The sequence below is a fragment of the Pleurodeles waltl genome, chromosome 3_1, assembly GCF_031143425.1.
Source record: "Pleurodeles waltl isolate 20211129_DDA chromosome 3_1, aPleWal1.hap1.20221129, whole genome shotgun sequence".
Lineage (NCBI taxonomy): Eukaryota > Metazoa > Chordata > Amphibia > Caudata > Salamandridae > Pleurodeles > Pleurodeles waltl.
This window is the reverse complement of record NC_090440.1, coordinates 1,695,742,895-1,695,755,898: the sequence shown is the minus strand read 5'-3', so window position 1 is coordinate 1,695,755,898 and position 13,004 is coordinate 1,695,742,895. Positions and strand designations below refer to the sequence as shown.

The 13,004-nt window shown below is 45.4% G+C and overlaps 1 protein-coding gene across 1 annotated transcript in view; it reads left to right on the top strand.

The window, feature by feature from the left end:
• The window catches only part of LOC138285510 (aryl hydrocarbon receptor-like), a 214,300-nt gene that overhangs the window by 30,728 nt on the left and 170,568 nt on the right, over positions 1 to 13,004 (top strand). Inside the window, exon 2 of the mRNA XM_069225505.1 lies at positions 3,191 to 3,378. Coding sequence (XP_069081606.1) covers positions 3,191 to 3,378 — 188 coding nt within the window. The remainder of the gene's footprint in view (positions 1 to 3,190; positions 3,379 to 13,004) is intronic.

Genomic DNA, 13,004 nt, shown 5'->3' with positions numbered 1-13,004 from the left:
GTACCGGCGGAGTGGTGACGAGGGGCTAAGTTTATTTCGTATGGAAAACGCGCGGGGTTTGGGTATAGGGCTCACTAGTGCGCACTGCTCGAGCTTTGCACACACTCACAGGACCGGTAATTCTTGTCGGGTGACGCCCTTCACCTCAGTTTCCGGTCCGGTTGTGGGAGGGGGTTTCGCTGAAGCAAGGGGGCTCGATGTACAGCCCTGCGGGTAGAAGGCAGTTACTAGTGGTTGTAACTGAATACTTTCAGGCGCCCCAGACCCGCCTTGTTTTGTGTGCTTGGTGTGTAGAGCGGGGCGGTTCATCGCTCCCCGTCACCCGTTATAGGCCTCGTCCTGCTGGGGATGGCGGCAGGGGGGTCCTCCGTCTCGAAGAAATATTCCACGAATCCTGCAGCTTCCTCGAAATCCCCAATTGTGGGGCGTTGGAGGACGGGGAGGCTTTTCACACTCCCCCTGGACCATTCGTGTGGTTTGTGCGGTTCGAAGCGAGCGAAGGAACTTATTGGCGGAGCCGGAGGTATAGGTTGGCTCAGGGACGGCTTTAGCGGTGGTCTTTGTTGAACCCCCACACCCCTGCCCAAATAAATCCGAGAATTCACTCACTACCAAGCTCCACCGGTGCCCCCTCACATTTCCATAGCCCCTTTCTCGCATGCATTTCGTTTGTTTTATAGCGCTATACTCGAACCAGTGTAGGGAGTAGGGCACTTAACACCACACACATATTACACAGAGTCAGTGAATCATACCTTTGTAAATCAGTCATTAGGAAATGTTACATAACAAAATGAGTATTACAAGGTGTAGGAGCCACATGTCACCTATTCTAGTAGGCAGTATATCTTAAGAGTGGTCAGGAGAAGCACAAACTCAGGATTTAAAAAAATGCCACAATAGTTGATTTTACTGTTTAGTACTATGAATGTATTTCTACCCAAACGAACATTTTTTAGCAACATTAAAAGACTGGCGGGGAAAACATAGCATTCTAACCAATACAATTTGCCTGCAACTCTTTAATGATAATTCATAGCTCAATATGCCACAATTAGGATTGCAATTTAAGAACTGCAAGTAACAAGATGATTTCTATGACAAAACAATAAACTACTGGGGATAAAATACAGTTACATGACTTGCGTGGTGCATGTTCTGTGCAGCAAGGAAATAACCCGCTAGCTACTTTATCAGGAGTGGAAACTGCCACTAAACTAAACTCCATCTCCTTCCATCAGGAACATCAATCACCAGAGTTATCTTGACATTTTTATTATTGCCTGAAAACTGCCGACACACAAGGACATCTCCAGCAGGTGGTTTTTAACCCTGTTTTCTTTCTTAACATTGTGCCAGCCAGGTGCGGCTGCACTAGTTGCACCGTCCTAGAGCCGGCCCAAGGTGGGCCTCAGGGAGGTTTCGGCTATGTGCCCAGGAAGTGCTCACTCTTCCGTGGCTTCGCCTTCTTTAGGGAGAAGGTTGTGTGGAGAGATGGCGCTGGTAAGGGCAAGCGGGGTTGGGTGGCATGATAGGCTGGCTAGGCTCCTGTACCTGGGAGGCGGGCGGGGGGTCTGGTTCTTTTTTGTCGCTTGAGGCTTAGAAAGTTTAGGAAGGCCTGGCCATACGGAATGGTTACGAACAATCGGAGGCAAGGGTGGGGGTCGTTGGGGCTCCACCGTAGGTAGCGCTTGAAATGGAAAAATAGAAGTGCAGGTACTTTGTACCAGAGTACCTGCCTGTTTATGAGAAGTGCCGGAACTCTCCAATTAAAAGTATTGCGTTTTTCTTGGGAAGTGGAGGTACTCTCCCTCTCAAAATAAAAAAGTGCCGGTACTCAGTACCGGCCCATTTAAAGCTCTGACTGTAGGTGGTGGACACTTGTAGGACGTGGAGTTTAAAAGGGACGTTTAAGGTTTGAGGGAAGATAGTAACGGCGTTTGCAACGGTAATTGTGTGAGGCGTTGTGTCGAGTTTACGTTGAGGCGTGTGCCATGGTCGCATAAAGAGGTTTCTGCACGCCTAAAGAGAGTCCGTCGTGCTAGTGCCGTGCTGTCAGATCTGCGCACGAAAACCCACTAGACTCTCTCCTGCCAGGCCCAGGGCCTTTCATTTACTCATACTTGGGGCGCGGGGGCAGGTCTCGCCATCCATCGCACACCATAGATTTCAGCTCAGGTCATATGCGCCTCCAGATAGGACTAATTGGAAGTATGTCAGTTAAGCTTTCAAGCGTGCATTCTGGGAAACGTTCTCTTTGGGGGGACTGGCCTCTTCCCCGAGTGATACGTTGTCCTGGTGCAAGTGAGGGCTGCAGACAACCACCTTCTGCTTTGTTTACTAGGGTGATGCAGTCATGGCCTCTGATTGAGAACACAGTATATATTTGGGGCTCTGGATTCCTGTATTAAAGAGGATTTCCCTGCCAGTTCCATGCCTGCGAGAAATAGGACACTCGAGCTCAGCATCGGCTTCTGCCATTTTTTTTCCTGTATGCACAATACGGTTATTAAGATATGATATAAGTATTTACGTAGCACACATTCTGCCTTTAGTGTGGCACTATAACTCTTAATTATGTGCAATTTGTGACGTCTTATGCATCTGGCGGCCAGAATCAAGGCACGTTGTTACTGTTTGTGAATACTGCCGGGAGCCCTTAGGCCTTAGCGCTTGCGCCATCATTGTATATAAGCCCTCACTGCAAGGGCACCTGCTGCTCTTATACTTCGAATACGTGCAGACTCAAACCGAAAGAGCCATCACCTTTATTTGATTTATTAATGTATCGAGATGGTTTTCTATTGCAGTGACGGACCTCGCGGGCATCGAAGCGCTGTACAAAAATGCTGTTTCATTGTATGAACCGACAACAAAGTAATTGGCATCCACGTGTGCAAATACACATATGTATGAAGCAATGTCGGCCCATCAGGAGGGGCATTACGCGTATAATTAGCATTTTTCTGAGTCAGGCTTTCAGCAGATTATAGAACGCATAAACTTAAATACAACCGTTTTTCAAAGTTAAATGGTTTCTTGTATGCAACATAAGGCAGTTTGATCTTGCAGGGAGGACACGACTCGCTGTGCCCATGTATGTCAGTGGCATCTGGCAGTGTATTTCACACATGGGTTCTGCTTTTTAAACCTGTTTTTTTTTTGCCTCTTCTATGTGCGGGTCCACCAGCCCGAAGCCGCCTCCTGCAGAGGGCATCAAGTCGAACCCCTCAAAGCGGCACCGGGACCGCCTGAACCAGGAGCTGAATAAGCTTACCAGCCTCCTGCCCTTCCCCGAAGATGTGCGGGCACGGCTCGACAAGCTGTCCATCCTGCGGCTCATCGTGGGGTACCTGAAGGTGAAGGGCTTCTTTCTAGGTAAGTGGCTGTTGCACAACACAGTTATCCTTGTCCATTCTCACGCGAATTAATCCATTCATACAATTAAAACACCCCCGCACTGAAATGACACTCAAAATATGTTTTACAACCAGCTATGCAGATCATATGTAAACTCGCAACATTTTTTTAGGTGTGAAAATGTGTGGTCTGGGTTGTGACCGAGGACCACACTGCTGTCTGTAGGTATTGATGGTTTGAAAAAATGGTGTTCACAGGGGATGAGCATTGAGCACATTTTTGTGGTTTCATTACACATCACCCTCTTCTCAGTTATCCTACAAATATCTTTAAGAGCTGCAGATCTCAGCAGACATGGAGTTTACCAAGGGTAATGACCGTTCCCCGTCCCTTTTCCGTCTCCTTGCATTATCTCGCTGTCTCCAGCCCTGAAGGGTTAAGTGGGCAAACTTTGGTTATGTATTTGGAATGGAGCAGTATTGGGACACCAATGGGATTCTGTCCATTAGCCGGCTACTTCTCCGGGAGTGAAAGAAAATCCCTTGCAGTCTCGTGTTCACTTTATTCTCTTATTTGTATACATTGGCATTGCTTAGAAACAGGCTTACTTAAGTTAGCTAGTACTATTAAGAGACCTTAATAGGACACTCAATAAGGGTGTTACCGGAAGACAAAGTCCAGCGGGTGGGTTTTGTCTGTGGTACTTGGGGACTTGATGTCTAATCCTAGTTTAATCACTTTACCAAAATACACTGGTAGTAAACATAATATTAAAATATAGGCAGGTCGCCCAACATAGTGGCACTTACATAGGGATGGGAGTCGTTCGGCCTCCGCAGCCACGCCATCCAGGTTGTAGAGTTTTTTTGTATTTTACAATTAGTAAAACTGGTTGAACTTGTTAATCTGTTTAAAAATGCCATAGGGCTTTACCCTTAGCCCGTAGACTCGCTGTTAACTGAGTTCCACTAATGTAATGTAAAGGCTTCATGGCAGAACCCTGCTGGTTTAGAACCTTTTTTTCTGACTGTCCAAGGCACTTTATGGTAGATGTGTGCATTTCTTTCTTTTAACGACCCTAAAGAGAAAGTCTTCCTAAACCTGTGTTGGGAAGGACACCTTAGTGTTGCAGATCCATAAATCAAATACTCATTGAAATAAACACTGGTCCCTCTCTGGTACATTTAAACTGCTCCTGTTTACAATATGCAAGGCTGCCTGAAGTGCTCCTACAAAGGTTCCTTGAAGCTTTGGTTCCCATATCTAGAAATCTTCCTGACTGTCAGCGACCTGGACAATAAACAGAAGCAGGATGTTTCTGTTGAACAAGAGGGGCGCATCAAAATCTCTGGCAAGCCTCAAAGCATTGCGGGCAAGGGAGTAGCCAGAAAATTTAAATAGCCCCCACTTTGAACTAAAGCGCTGATGCCGCCAAGCAACCAAAGCAAGTGAGCCAAACCCTCCTTAGAATAGTTTAATCGTCTCTTCCATCCACACATTCATTCTTTCATCCTTCCATCCACCTGCTGATATCCACTGTTTCACATTGCATTGTGTTTTTCATTCATTCATTCATCATTTTGTCCAATATTCAATCTTCACAATTCCATCTATACATCCAACATCCATCCACTCTGCCATTCATTCACTTTTCCATCCATCCACTCTGCCCTCCATCAATCCATCAATTCAGTCTCCTATTCATCCATCCAATCTGTGATGCATCCATCTAAGCACTGCCATCAATCCATTTATCCGTTCACCAACTCTGCCATCCATGCATCCACTCTGCAACCCATCCACTCTGCCATTCATTCACTTATCTTTTCACCAACTTATCCATCCATCCCTTTACGCTGCCATCTTCTCACCTATCCATCCATTCCTTTACTCTGCTATCCTTTTGCCTGTCCAGTTACCTATCCAACCACCCATCCATTTACTCTGCCATTCTTTCACCTGCCTATCCACCTATCCATCCATCTGTTTATTCTGCCACGCTTTCACCTGCCCATCCACCTATCCATTCACTCACTCATCCATCCACTCATCCCTTTACTTTGTCATCCTTTCACCTATCCATCCACCTATCATTCACTCATCCTTTCACCCACTCATTATCCTTATACTCATTCAGCCACCAACTCGTGCACCCATAATTCCTTTTTTTCACCCTTCCTTCCAATAGTCCTTCTTTCTTTCTGCGTTCTATGTACCTAGCCAGGGCAGAAGTTGAGGGTGCATGCGGGTAGACTGTGTCTACCCACCATTTTCACAGGTTGGAAACCGTCTACCCTGCCAAGAGTTTGGACCACACAGAAACATGCTAAACTTGCCATTGGGACACATTCAGCAGTGCCAGTACGTTCTGTGCTTTCATTCCGAGCCGCAGCATGCAGGCGTTGAGGGGGCTCAGCAGATTCCAGCTGGGCCCATAGCAAAGGCTGAAGTTAAGGGGCCATCAGGCCTTCTTTTGTTGGAGAATCCTGGCTGGGAGCTATGGGGAGCCTCACACTTGAATGCAATGGAGTGGAAACAAAGGCACAGAGATTCTGCACAGGTACTTAAGAAAATCATGCTTGTTCAGACCCTGTATAGAAGAGATATACATGCACTGAATGAATGTCATGTGTTAGTCTGTACCAGTATTTACATAAATAACACTTTAAATACCACTATTTTGTGCATTTCTTTCATTGCGCTGTAGCGCTACTCATCCCAGTGCAGGGTGTCAAAGCGCTTTACATCACACACACATATACATTGACAGGAAATTATGTGTCATTCACCGTACAGGATGTGTTACATAAGACAGTGATAAGAAGTAGGAGTCACATGTCCTTCATAGTTTACTGTGCTATATGAGAAGGATTACATTTTATGAACTGGAAGTAACAAAATGATCTTTGTATTAAAAGCAGTAACCCACTTTCCTATCTACATAAAATAAAAATCTGTTACATAATGCGCGTTGAATGGGACACATTAACCCTCTCTTACTTTGATTGAAAACTGGGACTAGACAAAACACAGATCTCTCTAGCAAATGCATTAACCTCTAGAGTTATCTTACCATTATTATTATTCCCTCAGATTTAGTTGGCACACAAAGATCGCTGCAGAAGGCACCTTAACCCCATAAGATACCCTAAAATGCAGAATTTGCAACCAGTTAAGCAGAACAGATTTACTGCCATATTTCTACTTATTGCCAATTTCTTTCTGGCAAAGTTTTAAAATATATATTTAAAAGTTGAGGCCCAGATTTTGCGTTGTGGTTACATCACTTTTTTTTGGCATAACCCGATGCAAAATCTAATTTGTTAAATATTGTAATGAGCTCAAATTTACTCATGATAGACCTGCTAAACATATTTGTGAGGTCTTAAGATCTGATGTCATTTCTTTTGATTTCAGCTCCTAAGAGGTCATGGGTTGTGATGCCACACCCTGTGATTCAATGTCCAGTGTTACGTGCCGTGATGTCATGCTCCATGATGCCACTTGCATACCAGTTAACTTGGAAAGCCCCTACCTCTTTTTAGGACATGTGCCCTGTATACCCAAGGAACCCCACCCCCGCTGTAGCTGCTAAAGTAGGGGGTTCACAATACCCGTGATTCTGGGGGCCGTACCACAACTATGCCGGATGGAGATGAAAAAGTAATTTCTGTGTTGCAAAGCAGTGGCCATGAGGGGGCATATTGGTCTGTATGTCCCTTAGGAAGGAGCAGATGAATGATTCAGCAGTGGCATCCAGTGTCCATTCAGGGTATGGCTCTGATTAAAGACCCAAAGGACACCTAGAAGCAAAATAAATGTGTATGCATCAAATCTACAATAGGATTTGTTAAACTAATACACACATCACACCTTAGACTAACGGATATGTTTAGTTGTTTTATAAAGTGTTGGTGTGTGACTGATTGCTACTGCATTGCGCCAATGACAGTTTGAACAGTCAGTGACACTTCATGGGGATTACTTGTACCCATCCTAGCTTGTACCCACCCTAGTTGAAACAGCACCTGAAATTGTGGAGGGTCAATATGGCACAAGTTTTAGCTTCAGTCTCCAGGTGGGGGTCAAACTACACAAAGGGGGGGTCCATCCGTTTATTGGGGGTGCGATAATTCCAACAGTTCAAAGATGAAATGGGAATGCTTCTTTGAATAGCCTTGTTTTCAGGTTTATTTTTTTTACCTAAAGTTGTCAGTTTGAGTTGGCTCTTCAGATTTAGATATAGAGCATTGTAGGGGATTGTCGTCTCACCATAGGGCTTCGGTTTAATCGCACTCAACAGAGCAGATTTGCATTTCTGGATCTCAGACTGAAATTGCGTTATAGTTCGAGAAAAACGACTCCAGGCACCTTGACCCAGTGCTTTACCAGACTTAGACGGTAGAAAGAAGTCTGAAAGGCATTCCCTGTCAGCAGCACCCAGAGCAGTTCTTTGAGGACTGGTGTGATGCCGATGCCTTCTTGGAAGTTGTAACAGAGTCTGGCTACTTGATTTTCCACTCTGGAAATTCAGTTTCTCTTTCTTTATGGCTCCGGAGTGAACAACATTGCAGTGCTCTGTGGACTACTATCAAAGACAAATGACTGGACTGTTTAGGCAACATGGAATTATAATTCCATTAGCCAGCAGCAGATCAGGAATACTGTGTAATGTCATCAGAGTAAATCAAGGTGTAGCTTCATTTGGACATTTTCCACCAGCCAACACTGGTGCAAAATTCCTATAGAATTAATATTCAGTAAGCCACAGTGCAGAATAGCGTCAAGACACCCCAAACTTTATCAATTGACTACGGGGGACAACAAATTGGCAATACAACCATTGTGAAGCAAGGTCAATGCAAAAGAAAAGATATCATATGAGTGGTTGAGGTCTCTATCTCACATACACCAGTTGTGACTTATGAGCGTCCGCCCAACAGGTGCACAGTTAAAGTGTGGAATGTTATTTTGTTGGGAAAACACTGAACTAGATTTCCTGTACAATGCTCCTTTTTATTTTTACATGTTAAACCCCTGTAGATCGCTGCTTCAAAGCTACTGAACGTCCAGTGGATTCAAATCAAAACCTTTCTTCATTGTATGGATGGGTTTAATGTGGGGGAATAGGAGCAGTGTTTTTACCGTTGTCATTGGCTCATGGATTTTTTGGGCTAAAGAGTGCTAGTAGAGTGCTTATGACCTCTGTAAAACCCATAGTAATTACTCAGAACACTCAAGGTCTAATTGCTCTGTGAGCAATGGGATGTGAGACATGTTGGCAGGAAGGCAGGGGCTACCCAGCTATATTAAAACATGCCACAATTCTCTGGACACACAATTGGATGGCAATCTTGTGTTAGCAGGGAAATGCTGTCCGTGCATTGAAATTGGGTCACACACAGAGAAATTGTTCTTTGCATGCTGTATGGTGCCACCTCTTATGTATTGTGATTCTTTGCTGGTTTGAGAGTGCAGTGGGCATGGAATGTGCTCGTACTCAGGGATTCACTGCTCAAAGTTGGCACATTTTTCAGGTGAAATCGTTCATCAAATTAAATTGTCCATGAAGCCTGATGTTATTCTTCACTTGGACCCAGTAAATGGAGAGTTCTCGCAGTCCGCATAGGTTCAGGAGTTTAAATTTGGTTGGCTGGCTAATAGTCCTTATAGGCTGCAGTAAACGCTAAAGTCTGTAGGTGCCTGCAATACAGGTGATGAGAAATCAAGCAGGCGATTTTTTTTTTATGGACACAGATTTCCTCACTGTATGAACATCCTCCAACTGCCCAACTGAATATCAAAGCAGCAGCTTTCCAGTACAACCAGGCGGTGTCGGGTGGCTTCAGATAACTAGCCACAGGGGGATTTAAGTGATCCCTATCAAACGTTATTGGGAAAAAGTCTATATATGAGGCAATGTAAAAAAGTCTATATGAGGCAGTGCTAAAACGTCTATATATGAGGCAATGTTAAGGTATAAAATGTATGGAGTTAAAAATTTATATTTTGTAATAGACTTTATGAGAAGACCTATGTAAAAAGATAAAAGCTAAGTGAATTACATTACTTAGATACGGAAATAGAAGACAATTTGGGGTGGATGGTGTGAATGACGTTTGATTGACAGTGTGTAGTGGAGGTGTTACATTGTATTTGTAACTCTGTTCATTTTCTAGAAGTGTAAATATGTTGTTTCAAAGGTGTAATGAATGTAATTAACAGATATGTTAAATTTTGCTATTGATTTATAAAAAAAAAATGATTTTAGTAAACTAAACAGTTCGATGGCATCTGTTGCTGCAGATACACATGTTGTGCACAGTCCGCCATCTGGTGTTGGGTCGGAGTGTTACAAGTTGTTTTTCTTCGAAGAAGTCTTTCGAGTCACGAGACCGAGGGACTCCTCCTCTTTGCTTCCATTGCGCATGGGCGTCGGCTCCATCTTAGATTGTTTTTTTTCCGCCCTCGGGTTCGGACGTGTTCCTTTTCGCTCCGGGTTTCGGGATGGAAAGATAGTCAAAACTTCGAAAAACTACGTCGGTATTGTTTCGCTCGGGATCGGGATAGTTAGAATCGACACCGAATCGTGAAGAGCTCCGGTAGCCCTTCGGGGTAATTTCGATCCCCGTCGGGGCCTGGTCGGCCCGACCGCGTGTAACATCGACACCGATGGAACGGACCCCGTTCCGATTCTGTCCTAAATGCCACAATAAATATCCATATACGGACCAACATTTGGTCTGTAACTTGTGCCTGTCACCCGAGCACAAAGAAGAAACTTGTGAGGCCTGTCGTGCGTTCCGGTCCCGAAAAACGCTCCGTGACCGTCGAGCCAGAAGATTACAGATGGCGTCCACGCCGACAGAACACCGAGAGTTCGAGGAACAAGGAGAAGAGGAGGAAGCCTTCTCCATCCATGAATCGGACTCGGATGAATTCGACGTCGATGAAACTGTGAGTAAGACGTCGAAAAGCACACAGCACAAGAAAACAGACAAGGCCCAGGGGACGCCACTGCCAACTGGCCATGGCTCAACCCATAAAGGTGACCGTCCATCGGCACCGAAAAAGGCCGAACTGGTGCCCAGAACGTCCGACTCGGGTCGAGACACAGGCACGCAACATTCTCGGGACCGAGAAAGTGTTGCCGAAAAAGATCGACGCCGAGAAAGCGGAGCCGACGCTGCTCGACGCAGAGACAGCGGCACCGAGGATGATCGACGCCGAGAAGGCTCGACTCCGAAAAAGAAGAGATTCGCCTCGGAGCCGAAAACAAAAAAAGACACAGTTTCGGTGCCAAAACAACCAGCAACCGAACCCACTACCGGCTCATATTCAGAGGAACAATCATTGTCCTCTCAAATGCGTAAACACAGGTTTGAAGAGGAGTTACAGACTACTGATGTAGACCATACACAAAAGAGGATCTTCATCCAGAGTGGAACAGGGAAGATTAGCACTCTTCCACCAATCAGGAGAAAAAGGAGACTAGAGTTCCAAACTGAACAACTAACACCACAAGCAAAGGTGGCAAAGAAAGCAACTCCGCCACCCTCTCCTCCACCTGTAACTCAGATATCACCGGCACAAACTCCGTCACATTCACCGGCTCACACCACCATGAGCCAAGATGACCAAGATGCTTGGGACCTATACGACGCCCCAGTGTCAGACAATAGTCCAGAGTCATACCCTACCAAGCCCTCACCACCTGAGGACAGCACAGCACAGCGTATGCGCAGGTGGTAGCTAGGGCAGCAGAATTCCACAACGTGTCGTTACACACAGAACCTGTCGAGGATGACTTCCTTTTTAACACCCTCTCCTCCACCCATAGCAACTACCAAAGCCTGCCTATGCTTCCAGGAATGCTAAGGCACGCGAAGCAAATCTTCAAAGACCCTGTCAAGAGTAGAGCGATCACTCCGAGGGTAGAGAAAAAATATAAAGCACCTCCCACAGACCCTGCTTTTATCACCTCTCAACTGCCACCAGACTCAGTCGTGGTAGGGGCAGCTCGCAAAAGAGCCAATTCACACACATCGGGCGATGCACCACCCCCGGAAAAGGAAAGCCGAAAATTCGACGCAGCTGGGAAAAGAGTCGCTGTACAAGCTGCAAGCCAGTGGCGCATCGCAAACTCTCAGGCGCTCCTAGCGCGTTATGACAGAGCCCATTGGGACGAGATGCAGCATCTCATCGAGCATCTACCCAAAGAATTTCAAAAGCGGGCAAAACAGGTGGTTGAGGAGGGACAAAACATCTCCAATAACCAAATACGCTCCTCTATGGATGCAGCGGACACAGCTGCAAGGACAATAAACACTGCAGTAACCATCAGAAGGCACGCATGGTTACGCACGTCTGGCTTTAAACCAGAAAGCAAGCAGTACTCAATATGCCGTTCAACGAACAACAATTGTTCGGACCAGAGGTTGACACGGCGATTGAGAAGCTGAAAAAGGACACTGACACAGCCAAGGCCATGGGCGCGCTCAACTCCCCGCAAAGCAGAGGCACTTTCGGCACCTTCCGTAAAACAACCTTCAGAGGGGGGTTTCGGGGTCAGGCCACACAAGCCAGCACCTCACAATCAACACCGTCTACCTACCAGGGACAGTACCAAAGGGGAGGTTTTCGGGGCCAGTACAGAGGGGGACAATTCCCGAGAAACCGGGGAAAATTTCAAAGCCCCAAAACCCCAACAACCAAACAGTGACTTACAAGTCACTCAACCCATCCACATAACACCAGTGGGGGGAAGACTAAGTCAGTTTTATCAATCATGGGTGGATATAACAACAGACACTTGGGTCTTAGCAATTATCCAACATGGTTATTGCATAGAATTTCTACAGATCCCTCCAAATATCCCACCAAAAACACAAAAAATGTCAAAACAGCATTTAGACCTCCTAGAAATAGAAGTTCAAGCACTACTGCAAAAAGAAGCAATAGAACTGGTACCATGTACAGAAATAAACACAGGAGTCTATTCACTGTACTTTCTAATACCCAAAAAGGACAAAACACTGAGGTCAATCTTAGATCTCAGAATACTAAACACCTACATCAAATCAGACCACTTTCACATGGTCACGCTACAGGAGGTGTTACCACTGCTAAAGCAACAAGATTACATGACAACCTTAGATCTCAAAGTCGCGTATTTCCACATACCGATACACCCTTCGCACAGGAAATACCTAAGGTTTGTATTCAAGGGAATACACTATCAATTCAAAGTCTTACCGTTCGGTATAACGACCGCACCAAGAGTATTTACCAAATGCCTAGCAGTAGTAGCCGCACACATCAGAAGGCAGCAAATACACGTATTCCCGTATCTAGACGATTGGCTAATCAAGACCAACTCGCTAACAAAGTGTTCACAACACACAGAGTATGTCATACAAACCCTCTACAAACTCGGGTTCTCCCTCAACTACAAAAAATCACACATTGTGCCGTGCAAAATACAGCACTACTTAGGAGCGGTAATCAACACAACAAAAGGATTAGCCACTCCGAGTCCACAAAGGGTTCAAAATTTTCACAAGGTCATACAGGCCATGTATCCAACACTAAAAATACAGGCAAAAGTGGTTTCAAAACTCCTAGGCATGATGTCCTCATGCATA